The sequence below is a fragment of the Sorex araneus genome, chromosome 2 (genome assembly GCF_027595985.1).
Source record: "Sorex araneus isolate mSorAra2 chromosome 2, mSorAra2.pri, whole genome shotgun sequence".
Classification (NCBI taxonomy): Eukaryota; Metazoa; Chordata; class Mammalia; order Eulipotyphla; family Soricidae; genus Sorex; species Sorex araneus.
In genome coordinates this window covers 295,063,167-295,080,341 of record NC_073303.1, presented here as the reverse complement: position 1 = coordinate 295,080,341, position 17,175 = coordinate 295,063,167, and the positions used below count along the sequence as shown (strand labels likewise).

General features: G+C 45.9%; 1 protein-coding gene across 4 annotated transcripts in view; it reads right to left on the bottom strand.

The window, feature by feature from the left end:
* Nucleotides 1-6,614, bottom strand: part of DCUN1D1 (defective in cullin neddylation 1 domain containing 1) — a 35,286-nt gene extending 28,672 nt beyond the window's left edge. Inside the window, exons 1-2 of one of the 4 annotated variants that reach the window (XM_055127114.1) lie at nt 5,350-5,536; nt 2,887-3,023 (exon numbers count right to left, since the gene is read on the bottom strand). In XM_055127114.1, coding sequence (XP_054983089.1) covers nt 2,887-2,889 — 3 coding nt within the window. In that variant the 5' untranslated portion in view covers nt 2,890-3,023; nt 5,350-5,536. Of the gene's footprint in view, nt 1-2,886; nt 5,537-6,253; nt 6,411-6,591 lie in introns of those variants that run through there. The other 3 variants (XM_055127115.1, XM_055127112.1, XM_055127113.1) reach the window with 3 other exon arrangements.
* Between the last annotated feature and the right edge of the window lie 10,561 nt (nt 6,615-17,175).

Genomic DNA, 17,175 nt, shown 5'->3' with positions numbered 1-17,175 from the left:
GGGCTCTCCGAGAAGGGCATAGGAATCGAACCCAGGTTGGCCACATGCAAGGCAAATACCCTACCCGCTGTGCTATCGCTCCAGTCCAACTCTTGACAATAGTATCCAAAAAAACCCATTAATACAGCCCATTCTTCTTCATCCTTTTATATAAAGCTGGTTCAAACAGTCCAGGGACAAGTTAATAACAACCTGCAAATAGATTTTCTCCCCCAGAAAAGTGAAATTCAGCAGCCCGCAAGTTTCACAATGAAGATGTTACTGGTGCCCGCTCGAACAAATCAATCAACCAAGGGAGGACAGTGCTACAATACACATAGTATGGACCTTAAAATATGTTAGCTAACATATTTCAATAGTTCTCCCAAACTGTTTTGATTTTCTAACACAATCATGACAGCTAATTTAAATTTGCTTTTCCTCTTTATAGACTTATTTTCTAAATAAAACTCAAGGTATGAAAAATTACAGAGGAAAGAAAAAAATTTTAAAGAAATTCTATGAAGATTTTTTTTCAAAGTTTCATAGTCATGCAATATTAGTTTCATAAAGAGAATGATTCCTTGAAAAAATGAAATCTCTTACTTCCCAAACCTGGTATCTAATACAAATCCAAAATCCAGAAATATTAGAATCCTATGAATAATAAATAAGCGCTCTAAATGTTTACTGAAATGAAGATCCCCTACAAATGGATGGACCATGTGCTTAAGCAACTGATCTGCTATAGAACACGGTGTTCAGGGTAAGGGATTCAAAGGTGTATGCTACAAAATTCTTTAAGAAAAGAACTGTTTAAAAGTAAAGACCTGGGGGCTGGAGTGATAGCACAGCGGGTAGGGCATTTGCCTTGCATGCAGCCAACTGGGTTCAATTCCCAGCATCCCATATGGTCCCCTGAGCACCGCCAGGGTTGATTCCTGAGTGCAGAGCCAGGAGTAACCCCTGTTCATCAGCCAGCTGTAACCCAAAAAGCAAAAAAAAAAAAAAAAAAAGTAAAGATCTTAGGGGTTAGAGCAATAGTACAGTGGGTAGGATGTGTGCCTTGCACACAGTGACCAGGTTCGATCCCCAGCATCCCCTGAGCACCGCCAGGAGTGATCCCTGAGTGTAAAGCCAGAAGCAACCCATGCACATTGCCGAGTGTGGCCCCAAAGCCAAAACAAGCAAACAAATGAAAGTAAGTATCTTAGGGTTGAAAACATAATATAGTGACTAAGTTGTTTGCCTCGTATCTGACCCACCCCAGTTCAAATACCCAGCATCATAGGGAGTCACCAGGGCAACAGCCAGAAATGGCCCCTGAGCACTGCTGGGGCCCAAACACAAAACAAAGATAAATCTCTTAAAACTTTACAATGCAGACAAGCAGCCTACTCATTTCCAGTGACTGGATGCTAATTATGTAAACTGCACTCATCTAAGTATCGAAGGATGTATTTTCTCCTGTTTTTGCGTTTTCTGGGGTGGGAGGTGTTGTAAACTACTCACGAGCTTGTTTATGTCCACAAAGCATGGAGTCCTAAACCCTATTTGAAATCATGTCTCTTCAAACTGAAAGGGAGCTTTCTCACAGATTTTCATTATGTTGTACTCAACCTGTAAGATCATCATCAGTGACCTAAGTAAAAGCTCTCAGGTGTCTTAATTTTTTTTTTTTTTAATGAGGGTAACTGGGAAGGACATTACCACCTGAGTTCAATTTTATGTTAAAACTTTTTCTTTTTTTGGCTTTTGGGCCACACCCAGCAGTGCTCAGGGATCAATCCTAGGCAGGCTCCAGAGACCTTATGTGGTGCTAGGGATTTAACCTGGACCCATTACATGCAAGGCAAGCACCATACCTGTGGTACCATCACTCAGGACCCAATGTTGTAATTTTCTTACTACACATACCAAAAGGGTTTTAATTTTTCAATTACCTCAATGTTTACAACAGATCACTTATTCTGAGATAGAAACAACTAGGTCACTCTTCAATGTGGCCTAATATGATAAGAAACAAGAGTGAAACTAATAAATTTCCATCTATACTGAAAGGGTGCTTGCTGGTTTTTTAAGTATGAGTTGTATAATACGGAATGAGAGGAACTTTTAATTCCTACTCTACCACATGTTAGTTTTTTTACCTTGGTCTAACTATTTAAAATTGTTTAGCCTCCATTTAAAATAAACACGCTTAAAATAAATAGATGAAAGAGACACTAAGACCTGACAAAGGAGAGACTAAATAAGAGTTGTAAATTGACTATAATGGCCAGTGGTTAACATCTTTTCTTCCCAAAGGTCCAGCTTTCCATATTAAATGATAAAATACAACATATTCAAAAGCAATCTATAAAAGAGGTTTTGTTGTATTGTTCTCATTAACTAGAGTGGAAAAGTAAATACGATGGTCAACTAGTTTTTTATAGGGTACTGGTCAGTCATCTTCAACAGAATAAAAGGCTCTGTACAATGAAGCTCCATGGGAAGGAAAACTACAGTAATAATACCATTTGTTAAAACTCTAGGAGGGCCAGGGAGATGGCCCAAAGGGTTGCAGCACAGCTTCTGCATGCGGGAGCCCAGGGTCAGGTCCTGGCACATGCGCCCAGCACTGTCTGGAGTGACCCCAGAAGCACGGTGCCATGAGGAGCCCTGTATACCCTATCCCCAACACAGGTGGGGGAGAAAAAAATTTAACTGCTTTTAAAATAACTATAAGAACAGTATGGGAGAGCATTGACAAGGTTTTGTCGTACTAATCAGAACCCTCCAGAGACCTGCCATCTCTTTTCGAGTAAAGCCTGGCACCCGTGCAGCACCCACTCCTGACCGCTCAGACCTCCCGTGTCTCCAACACTACCCCCTCCACTCCAGCCACAGGCTCGGACCATTGCTCACCATTTTCTGTGCGTGGCTTTCGCTCAGTATTCACCCCATCAGCAGTGCAGGCAGGATTCCGCCCTCTCACCTCCACTGTTCCATAGCATTCCCAATTTCCCTCCTTAACATTCCTCTTTTCCCATAGCTCTTACTGCCTTCTCAGGAAAAAGAGAAAAAAAAGTGTCTGTCACTTCCTAGTAAAATGTAACCCTCACCAGATATTTTATCTTTTCAGTGAATACATATAGAAACATATGTATCCATATCCCCAGTGCCTAGAACAATGCCTACCATTAAGTAGGATCTGATTTATATATATATGTGTGTGTGTATACATGTATAAATATATATGAATTAAGCCTTTTAATTTAGTTGTAGATAGGCAAAAGAATATCTACAAGTTCTCAAGAGACAAACTTGAACAGCCTACATTCACTGAATCTATAAACTTAACATTAATGAAAAAAATCTTTACATTCAGGGCTGTACGTAGTATAGCAAATAGGACACTTGCCTAACATGCTGACCTAAGTTCAATACCTGGCACTACATATGATCCTCAGAGCTACACCAGGAGTAAGTCCTGAGCACAGAGCCAAGAACATGCCCTGACCAGCACCAGGTATAGCTCCAAACAACACCACCCCCTAAACAACCCCATAGAATCTATAAATTCAAAATCCCCACATCTTTTAAAGTCATTAAAAACATAGTAATTAATACAATTATCCACTAATCTAAATTTTGTTATCTTAGTAACACTTGGATTTTCCCCAAGTATAGTTTTGAGTTGAATTTTCAGCCAATTTTTTAGCCAATTTCATGTGACTTAAAACACTTATGTGTACCAGGAACACTGGATGAAACACTAAACCAACAAGTAACTTTCTGCAACTAACAATTTTGCAAATTTGAGCCTCAAAACCTCAATTCTAGATTTCCTCTGTGAAAAATGGAAGAGAAGTAAATTAGACAATTTTTGCAATCATTTAAGTTCTAAAAATGCTACGGTGCTTTGAGTCTATAAAAATCTACTAGATTAGTGTCTACATACTTCTCCCACATCTAATAAAAAATCCTGAGTCACAAAATCTTCATGCTAAACTTTATAAATCATGAAATTCTATCCTGTCATCTTACAATAAAATAACCTAAAAATCTGGAACACTTTTTAAAAGTTTTCAAGAGTAATAAGAATGCTGTCCAATTTTGAAGATATATCTATTTTTTCCTGTGTATCTGTCAGGTGGATTAACTAGACAAGTTTTTTCCTTACAGAAAATATTTCAGATAGTCTTAAGGAAGTTGGCCTTAGAATTGACAATTAAGTGCCCTAGAAATGGGACGGGGACACACACATGGACACACACACACACACACACACACACACGGCACACAACTTATATTAGCCTCTAAATTGGATGAAGAAACAATTAACTTAAAAAAATGTATAAAATTCTGATGGCCTAACTTTGGTTAGAGATAACTGTGTTTTCTAAACTCACAGGAACAGCACATCAAGAAAATTCTAATGACATGATCTAAGTTTGGCTAGAGAGCACGTTAGTGGTATCATGTCACTACAGGTCTAAGTACATGAGTTATGGCTAAATCCCCCAAACTTGCTGTTTTCTATCAATAAAAGGAGAGAAGTTTTGCAAGTGCCAATTCAAGCGAAGGCCCCCCGTGGGCCGCACACACTCTGAATTCCTGACCAGGTATGGCGCCTTATCCAGACCTGGGAACCTAGAGGATGCCCTGAGCCTGTGACTGCCAACGGAATGAAATTCAGGGCTCTCCACGGCATGTTTAGCAGAGAGTTACATTTCATTGCTTCAAGCGGTTACTCATCACACTTGCCAAAGGGTCTGGAAACTTCAGGAGTCTGTCTATGGCTGTCAGAAACCACCAGACACTACCTTAGACACTGGTGGATCTTTGAACAGGGTCGTAACCGAGTCAAACACTGTACTTCTAGGCAAGGTCTTCTTACAAGTCGGCAAAAACCGATGCGAGTTACCAGAGCAGGTAAGTCTTGAATAAAGAGGCACACGACAGACAGCCCAGATTCCTAAGTGCCACCAAAGGACTGTCAAGCAGGAGGCTTCGGCTAAGTGTCACTCAGCAGAAGGCAGAGCAACGAAAAACAGAGACAGGGGGTGCGTTCCCTTGGCAGACACGCGGACACTCCGCGTGGCCTTCGTGGCACTCCACCGAGCCAAAGGACAACTCTGAGCATTCGGACTGCCCATTCACACGGCAACCGCACCGAACTCGGCTCGCACTCAAAACTCTTAACGCCCAGCGACCGGTTCTGAAAACACACAAGAGCCCAGAGTCAGTTACATGATCGCCCAAAATGTAAACAGATAACTTTGACTGCCAGCTCTTCAAGGCTTGTCGTGGTTCTCCCACCGCCCCCCAACAACAACATATTATACATGCATACATATATATATATACACACACGCACATACATACATATATATGGAAATAACTTGGCAAACTTTTTGTTTTAAATCACAAATGGTCTCTAGCCGGCAGCCTAAAGCCATCACTCCTCCCGCCTCCCGAGCATATAAAATATGTGCTCCAAAGGTGGCCGGTCCGCTGCTCTCCAACGTTTCGCGGCGAGAACAGGTTGCACTTCCGCACTCGCTCCCCTTCCCCCCCGCGTCCCCCGAAGCGCCGCGTCCTCGCCCGCCCGCCCGCCCGCCCGCTCGCAGGGGAGGTAAATATAACCTCCACCAACTGGCCGGCCCAACTCCCCGCTCCCGGGGGCACGGGAGCGCGGGCGGCGGGGATGCAGGGCGGCAGCGCCGGCCGCCCCGCCCCGGGCGCAACTGCGGGCGGACTTGGGGGTGCGCGGGGCGCCGGGCAGGGCGCGCGGCCGCCAAGTCTCTCCTCCCCGCGGGCCGGGCGGAGGGGGAAGCCCGGGCGGCCGGGCGGGGGGGAGGCTCCTCGCCCGGAACCCCGGACCCCGCTCCCCGGCCAGACACAATGGAGCCGGCGAGGGGGCCGGCCGGGGCCGTTGCCCCCCTCCCCTCCCCTCCCCTCCCCTCCCCCCCGCCCCAACGCTCCCCCCCCCCCCGCCGCCTGCCCGCCCGCCCCGCCACCCGCGCCGGGCCCGGGCGAGGGGCGCCGGGGGGAGCCGCTTCCCGCGCCGCGAACTCCCCGGGGCTCCCGACTAGGCCCGGCGCCGCTCCGCCTCCTCGGCTCTCGCGTAGCGGCGGCGCCCGGGCGGGAAGGGGCGCAGGAGGCGGCGAGCGGCGGGGAGCGGCGCCCCGGCGGCGGCGGGCGGGAGGCCGCGGGGCGCGGGGCGGCGGCGGCGCGGGGGCCGGCCGGGCCGGGGGTGCGCGGCGGCCGGCCGGCCGCAGTGCCTCACCATGTTGGTGTCCTCCAGGCCTCTCCCCTCCTCCTCCGGCTCCGCAGCGAATGGACGGCGGCGGCGGCGGCGGCTCCTCTCACGGGCTCGCCGGGCTCCCGCTCATGCGCAGTGCGGGGCGGCCCCGGCGCGGCCCGAGGAGGCAGCCCCGGGCCTCGGGGAGGCGGAGGGACGGGGCCGGGCGGCGGCAGCGGCGGCGGCGGCGGCGGCGGACGCGGACGCGCGGCGCGGGGCTTCCCCCGGGCGCGGGGGGTCCCCCGGGGGCGGGGGCTGACGCGCGCCCTCCGCGCGCCCGCGTGCTCCCGCCGCTCGGGGGGCGCCCGCCCGGGGACACCCACCTCCGCTTCCTCCGCGCGCCTTCCGCCTTCGGACGCCCGGGCGGGGATGCGCGGTGGCCCCCGGGTCCGCGGCGAGGGTCGGGGCTGCGGCGGCTGGACCCGTCCCCAGCCGCCCTTCCCCGCCGTGCTGGGACGCACGAGCCAGCGGGGCGCAGGGGACGCCTCCACCCCCGCCCTCCCCGGGGGGTTCTTTTTCAAACCCCTGGTGTCTGGACAGTGTCGGGTCACCCCTGCGGACCTGCTGGGCATCTTAGTCTCGCCCTGTGGACCTCCGGTTTATTTAATTTTTTTTTTAATGTGACCACGCGCTCCCCAGAACGAAGTGTACCCCCGGGAGACCCGCGGGTTGGCCCTAGAGTCCAGGGTGAAGAACGGCAAGGCAAGGACCACGTGGGGTGCAGGTGACCCAAATTGCAGCCTCAGCACCTACTGCTGGATCTAAATAGCGCCCCCCCGCCCCCGCCCTCCAGGCTCAACCTTCCAAGAGTACACTGGAGAAGTAACAATGAGTCATTTCTTCAAGAAGAGTTGACTGCACCTAGTGGACAGTCCGGGCTTGACCTGTCTTGGTACTGAGCGTGGGGAAGCAGAGTGGGACCAGGAATCTGAGCTGGGAGCAGGTTAGACTCAGGTGCCCCAGAAAGTACAAACCCCTCTTGGTGCCCCGTCCATAAAGTGATTCTCCAGTTGGAGCCATGAGACCTTCAGGAAGGACATAAGAAAACGGAAAATTCGAGCAAACCTCATCGAAAAAAAATCACGTTAGATCAAGCCAAGAGTTAACACGTTTCAGGACAAAATCAACCCGAGTCACTCTGCTAATCACCCACACCTTTCTCTACCCGCACCAGCTCCCAAGCACCAACTGAAGTTTCCAGATCACCTTATCACCTTAGACTTTCAAGTTCTTAATCAAAGCTACAGAACTTCTTTGCCAAATTCTAGGAAGAGAGTTGAGGGGAGGGGTCAGCCCCAGTCCTGAAACTTGGACCACACTCAGGCATGGATGCTCCTGGAATTCACCTGCCTTTGGCTAAAAATGTTAATACCTAGGATCTTAATGAAAGGGGGAGGGGTTAGCTCTTCCCTCCAGCTGCTCCTCATTATTTTTTGTTTGTTTGTTTTGGGGTATTTTTTTGTTTTTTTGTTTTGGTTTGGTTTTTTTGCTTTTTGGGTCACACCTGGCGATGCACAGGGGTCACTCCTGGCTTATGCACTTAAGAATTACTCCTAGCGGTGCTCAGGGGACCATATGGGATGCTGGGAATCGAACCCAGGTCGGTTAGGTGCAAGGCAAACGCCCTGCCCGCTGTGCTATCACTCCAGCCCCTTGAATCATCCATTATTTGTTTCCCCTACTATAATAACCTTTTTCAAAATATGGCCACCAAAGGTGGCAGATCTGGAGTGCTGGTCCATAGAACTGAGGTGGGTTTTGTTTCGTTTTGGGTGGGAGAGTATAAATAGGAGGGATTGGTAGGACACTGGTGGAAGGAAGCCCTTCCACCACTCTGGTGGTGAATGGGTGTGGTGGTATAGACAGATATATGCGTGTAACTAGTATTAACGATGCTGTAAATCACAATATTTCAATAAAATATAGTACAGAAATTTCATTGAGGCTACATTAGGGAGTTATTCTTTGTGTTTTATAAAAGAAAAAATGGGGGGGTGCAAATTGGGAATCATAGGACAGGAGGTAATATGGTTTGGATGCATTCCCTAGCATGCACTCAACCCAGGTTGATACCCAGCACCACATAGTCCTTTGAGCATTGCAGGGTGCAGCCCTGGAGGATCCCAGCACCTCTGGCGTGGCCCAGGTATCCCTGGCACTGCACTGTACAAGCAGCCTGGTCCTCAAGAGCCTACTCCAAGGGGCCAGAGAGAGAGTTCAGTGGGTTGAGTGCTTGTCTTGCACATGGCCAACGCAGGATCAATCCCTGACATTCCATGTGGCTCCCAAGCTCCACCAGGAGGAAGGAAGCTCTGAGGTAGTCAGGTGTGGCTCAAAAAAAAAAAAAAAAAAGAATCTGCACTAGACAAGAATCACTGGAGAGTCCCTGGACCTCCTAAACATGGCTTAGGGGCACCTCCCTCAATAAAATGAAAACTCAGGGCTACAATGCCCAACAGTTCTGGTGCACGGCCACTCTTTTTGATGCTCAAGGTCAGCCCAGGGGGAGGGTGGTGGTGGGAAATGGGCTGGGGGCCATTAGTGTTATGAACTATGGAGCTTGGGTAGGGAGAACCTATAGTGGTGGGGTTCAAATTTGTGCCCTTAGACACCTTTGGTATCTGCTCTACCCACTTGAGTCATATCCATGACCCATAGGTTTTTGCTTTTGTTTTCATTTTTGTTTGCTTTGGGTCACACCCGGCAATACTCGGGTTATTCCTGGCTCTGCACTCAGGAATTACTCCTGGTGGTGCTCGGGGGACCATATGGGATGCCGGGATCAAATCCAGGTCAGCCGCATGCAAGGCAAACACCCTACCCGCTGTGCTATCGCTCTGGCCCCATGATCCATAGTTTTTAATGAATCTGTAATTAATTCTCTACCTTCTACTTGTATTGGAAAAGCAATTTGAATAATGTATGCAACATGCCTCTAGTCTGACATGAACATGGGTCACATACTGATTCTAGGACCCTAGATAGAACGCTCTGAGGTTTTCTTTAAGCTTTTTACCAGTTGCCAGTTCTAGGGGATAGTTGTTAGTTTCCTTGATCTCTCTCTGGATTTTGAACATTTCCTCCTTGAATATCTTCACCATTTTCCATGATTCCACTTCTATAATCCCTCCTTTCTGTGACCATTTTCCTCTGCTAATTCAACTCTCCTTGGGGCTTTTCAATGTTGGACTTTGAGAACGATCCCTCAATCATTTTCTGTATTCAACCTTTGTCATACTCTCACTCACGTTCACCAAAATCAATCGATCTCTATATTATAAGTCCTAAATCATGACTTTCAGCCCCTAAGTATGAACTAAGTGTTAATTTCAATCACTTTACATGCCTGTCAATCTTGACAAATTCAAAACAACATCATCCCAAACCCACTTTTCCTACCCAAACTAGAAGTCTATGGTATCATCCATGGCTCATCTCCCTTTATCTAGTTGATCACAAAATCTCATCATTTTACCTCAAAAACTTTTCTACGTGAACCAAACCTTTTTCACCTCTTTTTCCCAGTAACCTCCTAACAGATTTTCTGGCCTTTTACTTCTTTATTGCTCTAGAGTTGTCTTACTATAATATGAATTTGGATTTGTTCTTCCTAGTTCTCCAGGAGCTTCATAAACGTGAACCACTTTGGTGTGGCATTTCCCACCAACCTCCATGCAAATGCTAGTCACACTAGCCATATGTCTTGCTTGCTTGCTTTCCCTGTTATCCTCACCTACCAGCTACAGTCACAAAGGACTTTCCATGAACCACTCCTTGTTCTAAATCCATGACCTGCGCTAACTAACATAATTCTCACTTCAACCTTATGTACTATGACTAATGATGCCCATTCTATAGAGAAAGGAGGAGAACCATAGGTCATGCAAAAGGTTCCCTAAATGGCAAATAGTTGAGCTGAGAGTAAACCCAGCAAGTGTGGTCCTTGTGTTCTACAATAATCTCATACCTAATTCAAAGACCATCTTCATGATTGTCTCCTGACCTCATCCCTAGCCTCCAGCAATCAATCATGCTTCACTATCTCCACTTCTGTGATTTCTACTATATCATTTTAATATACTTGTGACATAATCTGACAATCATTTGCCTACATGACCATACCTACCAGGCTATGTTCTCCAGACTAAAGCTGCATACGTGTTTGAATTTTCAATGCCAAGGTCACTGCTTGATTTATGACGTGCATATGAGCAGCATGGTAATAGTTGGATGAATTTGGAGAAGATATCTAATTGAAGCTTGCTGATCTGTCTTCAGACTGCGCCTATATTGTTTGTAATTGGAATGGATTGTCTGTCCTCTTTGGCAGATGTATTTTATACCATATGGTGAGATGGTAAATGTAGTAGCAACTGTGCCCATGCCCGCACTTTAGAACTACAGAACTGAATGTGAAATGGTGCATTATTACTCAACCATCATCATTGATTGAGACAAACATAGTTGTTTGATTGTTTGTCTTATTTCTGAAGTGGAAAAAAGTCCTGGATATAAGGCCTAAATTATAATATTGGATTATTAAATATGTATTCATGTATTCACTTTAACTATTTTGTCGTGAAGCTTCAAATATTCAAGGTAAAGCTTTGAGGTTTCTTAAAAACAATTAGTGGGGGGGCTGGAGAAATAGCACAGCAGATAGGGCATTTGCCTTGCACGCCGCTGACCCAGGTTCAATTCCCAGCATCCCATATAGTCCCTTGAGCACTGCCAGAGGGTAATTCCTGGGTGCAGAGCCAGGAGTAGCCCCTGTGCATCGCCGGGTGTGACCCAAAAAGCAAAAAAAAAAAAAAAAAAAAAAGATTAGTGGGGCAGAGTGATAGTACAGCTGATAGGGTCTGGCAGGCAACTGACCTGAGTTCTATCCCCAGCATTCCACATGGCCCCCCGGCCCCCACCCCCTAGCCCCCAGCCCACCAGGAATGATACCTGAGTGCAGAGCCAGAAGGAAACCCTGATTACCCACTGAATGTGGCTCAAAAACAAACAATTTGTAAAGATTTTCTAGAGTTGCAATATCAGTAAAATAGTAACAGGAATATATAATTACCTGGCTGAATCATTCTATGTGAGAGCACAAGCACATTTATTTTATATCGACAGCTACATTGACAAATTAATATAGTATAATTGTCAAGGTAAAGCATGCAACTATTTGAAAATAATTGTCTGATAAAAATTCACTTTAAGAGAGATATAATCTAAGAAATATAATCTGAGAAAAATCCTTGCCGTGGTTTAAAGAAACATGTAAAACCAGGAATTCCATACTTGTAAACCCTTTCAGCAAAGAGAAAGAGCAAAAGTAATCTGAAAAGACAGATTGCTACCATTTCTGGTAGTTCATCTCGCTAAGATTAAGCCTGCAGGGTAACGACGTATATAGTGTTACAGTTCAAAGGCACTAGGCTGGGATCTGTAGCCAACACCCTCCCACACGTCACTTGGGTGGACTCAATTTTGCTCAACATTTACATAAATGTGCTTATAGAATTCAAGCTTGCCTGTTTATAAAGAGGTAAACAAAAATGACACTAACCGATGCACCCTATTTTAGTCTGAGTGAATGATAGCATTTAGATCTTATCAGTTCAAAAATAGTCATTTTGCCAAAGGTAGCTCAGATAGGATCAGGCCTCAGGATCCGCAATGAGCCCTAGTGTAGTTGCCAGAAATCTAACATGAGAGCCATAGCCATAGACCCAAATTCACCTCCACTCTCGCCAGGTAAAGGGAAGACAAGAGGCTTTGATGGCGTTCCCTTTTTCTGACAAATGTTACCAGAGAAGCTGACAACACCCCTAACTGCCTGGAGCACTGTCCCCCACATTCTGACCCACTTGAAGAGGAATCCTTAGTTAGAACAAAGGTACCAGCCTCAAGAACGGTCCTTAGAGAACAGGATACCAGTGTCCTCTCACTACAAAGTCAGTATTCCAGTGGGTCACCTCTCAGCAGGAAAAGGGACATATTCACCAGAGCCAGTCTGTCACCTCAAGGTACATGTGGGTCTGTTGGTTTTAGCTGCTCCACATTCATGGTAGAGGAGTGGACTTGTTGTGGCAACTGAGACGGAAGAGCCAGAGATGGCAACTCATGGAGACATCACTGGTGATGTCACAATGGCCCACTGTCCCAAGGAGTCCATCCTGGACCTCCCTGCTCAGGTGAGCTCAGTTTCTCTCACATGAGACTGTAGCTCAGCCTTATGTCTGTCGTGGATGGCTCTGATCAGTCACAAAGAGTCAATTCATCAATATCCCTACGACTGAAACCTTTGTCTATTTAGAAGGATCAAGGATGCCTTGAAACTGGAGTGTTTATCTCAAGATACTTTTGATAGCCTCACTGATGAAAGCAGGAAATTCTGGTACTGAAGCAACACCTCAGTTCTTGCCTTTATTCAATAAATAGTGCAAAAAACAAGTAAATTTTGGAGGACTCGGTATTCTCAATGAAAAGTTGAGAAGAGAGGGTTGAACTATAAGTTTCTTTCAAACTTATTTTGCTTGACTTCTTCCAGGAGACTGTTGAGAAGAGCTTCTTAAATATCAGGAAATATTCCCAGGCTCATTCATTCAATCATTTATAAGTGTACAAAGCATCTGAACAGTACAGTTTGACAAGTATAAAGCAAGTCACAAATTTGAAGCTCAGATGAAATTTAAAACTCTAGTAGTAACATCTACAGTAAACTAGAAACAGACTTGGATTGGAGAGAGCTCAAAGGGCTGGGTGCTGGGGCTGGAGAGACTACAGCAGGGAGGGCGTTAGCTTAGCGCACGGCCACACCAGGTTCAGTCTGCAGCATCCCATATAATTACCACCAGGAGTAATTCCTGAGCCATGTATTGCCAAGTATAGTCCCCATCCCCCACCCCTCCTCCTCCTAAAAAAAAATCAACAAAGAGCTGGTGCCAGCTGGTGCCTGTGGGAGGCCTGGGTTTGATCTGGCACTGAATGGTACCCCAGCACCACCCAGAATGACCCTCGACTCTAAGGCTGAAATAGCCCCTGAGCACCACCAGGTATGGCCCAACCTTCATCTCTTGAAGAAACAGATTTCACCTGTTTTAGTTTCAAATTTGTTTTAAATTTTATTTATCTAAAGATATCCAAAATTAAAAGTCTTAATATGTACTCAACATCAAATACTGAAATGTTCTACTTTTCTTGATTTTTTTTTTTTGCTATACCCACCAGTGCTCAGCAGTGACTCCTTACACTCTGCTTAGGGATCACTCTTGGCAGGGCTTGGGAGACCATATGGAATATTGGGAATCAAACTGGGTCAGTCATGTGCAAGGCAAGCAAGTATCCTACAAGCTGTATTATCACTCTGGCCCCAGAAATATTTCACATTAAAAAAAATTCATTGTATCACTGTATCACTGTCATCCCATTGTTCATTGATTTATTTGAGCAGGCGCCAATAACGTCTCCATTTGTCCCAGCCCTGAGATCTTAGCAGCTTCTCCTTACTCATCTTTCCCAACAATTGAAGGCTTCTTTCAGGGTCAGAGGAATTAGACCTGTTATTGTTACTGTTTTTGGTATATTGAATACGCCATGGGGAGCTTGCCAGGCTCTGCCTTGCAGGCGAGACACTCTCGGTAGCTTGCCGGGCTCTCTGGGAGGCATATATATTTATTTCCCTCTACAATGATGTGTCGTGCAGCCGCAAAATGGCCACACAGTCCAGGAATATGTTCACTCATGTGTGAGGCTTGGCCCAAGCATGTGGGAAGTGGCCTGGAGCTTGGCGGTGGGTGGTTGGTAGTGGAGATCAGCTGCCAGGGCTGGGTCCCTTGGGGTAGGGAGGACTCTCACCTGTCCTTCTCTCGGGCGCCCCAGTGAAAACAGCCTAGTGGAGTCCTTGAAATTTGATGTGTATTTGGTAATGACTATTGTATTAGCCAACACAGGCCTTGGCAATAGATGGTCCAAAAATAAGAGTAATACATACTCATACTTCTAGAAAATAAATGAAACCCATAATATCTACATAATATATAATCAATAGTAAACACAAAGTAACATTTAGGAAACTAACAGTTCAACTGGGAAAAAAATAAGAGCAATAGAAATTATTCTTTAAAACCATGCATATTATCTCATTCATATGTATAATGAAATGTATCTCAGATTTATACACTAACATGTATAAGATAAATATTTTCAGTTTATATAGCAGGCAAAGAAAATTACCTTTATAAATATATACCAAGCACAAATAATTTATCTGATTCTAAACATGTCATCTCATTAAATAAAAGTTCTGCTCAATAATTATTTGATCAAAGATATATATGTAAATATATATATATTTACAGACACTACAAGTTTAAGGTTTATACAGTGATAATGTTATTTTTTCAATTCTTTTCAAGAGCTATCATCTAGTCAAAGAAATTATTTGAATAAAAAGAGAAGGATAGTAAAAATAAGAGTGTGGTGAAACAGGTTTCTTTGCAAATCATATAAAACTTGAAAAATTAAGGTTTCTGAAAGTCCAGTTAGTTTGTGAAAAAATAAATGAATAAAACATAGATGTTATTTTTTTGATGGGGGCATGGGAACAAACCACACCCAGTGGTGCTCAGGACTTTCTGGGTCTACACAAAGGGACCACGCCTGGCAGTTCCCAGGGGACTCTATGGGGTGCTTCGAAGGGAGATTAATAAGAATGTACAGAAAAAAGAAATCAATGAAGGATTTTAAAAGTGAAGCACAAATGGGTTTATTTGTTGTAGGAGACCAGCCAAAACTCTCCAAGAATATCTAGGAAAAAAGAGGGTTGGAGGGGCTGGAGAGAGTACAACAGGAAAGGCACTTGCTTTGCACACGCCAGACATTGGTTCAATCCCCAGCATCTCATATGATCCCCTTAGCACCACCAGGAGTGATTCCTGAGTGCAAAGCCAGGAAAAATCCCTGAGCACTGCCAGGTGTGACCCAAAAACTAAAACAAAACAAAAGGAGACTGAAAAAGATCTTTGAAGATCATTTGTAACTTGCTCACTCTTTTTCTTCCCCTGTTTTGGAGGGGCAGGTGGTGGTGGGTTGGGGTCATATTCAGCAGTGCTCAAGGTTTATTCTTTAAAACCATACATATTATCATAAGAAGATTAAGAGGGTCTGAGATCTGGCGCATGCAAGACAAGTGCCTTTCCCGTTGTACTCTCTCTCCAGCCCCTCCAATCCTCTTCTTTTTCAGATATTCCTGGAGGGTTTGGGTTAGTTTCCCACAACAAATTAACCCATTCGGGCTTCACTTTTAGAATTCTTCATCGATTCAAGGCTTACACCTGACTCTGTAGTCAGGGATCACTCCTGGTGGGGCTCAGGAAACCATACGGGATGCTGGGAATCAAACTAGGGTCAGCCACATGCTAGACAGGAACCTTAACCCTTTTATTATCTCTGCCCCTCAACAGGCTCATGCTTAATTGACCAAAAGTGAAGGCAAGTGGGGCCCGAGAGATAATACAGTGGGTGGGGCTCTTGCCTTGGGCATGTTGTAACTCCTGTTTGACTCGGATCCTGGCACCCCTATGGTCTCCTCAAGTCCACCAGGAAGTAATCCCTGAGGCAGAACCCTGAGCACAGCTTGCGGGCGGGGAGGGGAGGGGAGGGGAGGGGAGACAAAAACAAGAAAAAAAGTAAAGGCAACTTTGAACAAAATTGAACAATTTTAGAGACTCTGAAGAGGGTCACAACCTGACCTGGAAGAGGAGTGTGGGGGAAGGGGGAGGTGTGGCAAGTAAACAGGAAGGTGTGAAGGTCCCAGGCTGGCCCTGCAGGCCGTGCTGAGGCCGTATTGATGACAGCAGAGTGGGCAGATCAGGTCTGTCTGGAAAGAACTGGCAGCAGGAGGGGTTCAGAGAGAGAGAGAGGAAGGGATGGTTTTCATTCCTCATCTGTAGGATGCAGCCCCACACAATAACAACATAGCTGCGAGATGTGTAAGAGAACAACTCCCTCAGGCCGGGCGCATGTGACAGGGCCTCCTACCTCGGGTGAAGTACGTGGCTCAGAGCCCAGCTCCTTAGTCCACCACTGCAGGACCAGGTGTTTCATTTCTTTGGTTGCTTCTGCGGCTGGGAAGAGTCTCAGATTTGCTTCTAATCCTGCAAATGGAAGGGTTCTCAAAAGAGGCGATGAGTAGTAGTCAGTCAGTTATGATGTCACTGCAGTTGGAATTTTTCCCCGGCAATCTTATCTTTACATGACTTAAAGGTCAAATCTCTTCTTGTGGGTTGGTTGGTTTTTCAACCTTTGTATTGCTTTTGCATAATAGACTCACTGAGGAATGGCATCCACTTTGAAACGTCTGAAATAAACCCAGGGGGTTACCTGACGGATTTGTGGCTGAAGGCAGTTGTGATTTAGTTGGGGTTCGCCCTGGATGACTTGGCACTTCCTAGCTACCTTCGTTGAGCCTTCATTCCGCTGAGAGTCCTTTGGATTTGAAAGATTCTTGATTCCCTTCCAACGTCAAATCCAAGCTCTCCTTCAAATTCCAAAAAGTATCATTGTTCTTGCTCGGTTTATTTCTAACATCAGTCGGACACCTACATTTCAGCCTCTGGGTGAAGTGCTGGAGATATAAGGTATAAACCAGGCCTAGCATTCCTACCACTCTCCTTAGGAGTCCCGTGTAAAACCATGGGAGGTGGGGGAAAGGGTCTTTAAGAAGGTTGTGCAAGTACTGCATTTGGCTCAGTAGGATTCTGGGCCGAGGGAAAGACTATCAGGGAGGCGTGGACTTTGGTTACCCAGATCCGTGCTTGAACCCCATTACCTTTGATTATCCAGGTGATGACCTGTTTCCTCTTATGAACCCCAGTTCCTTCATTTGTAAAATGCCTACCTCAGATGACTGT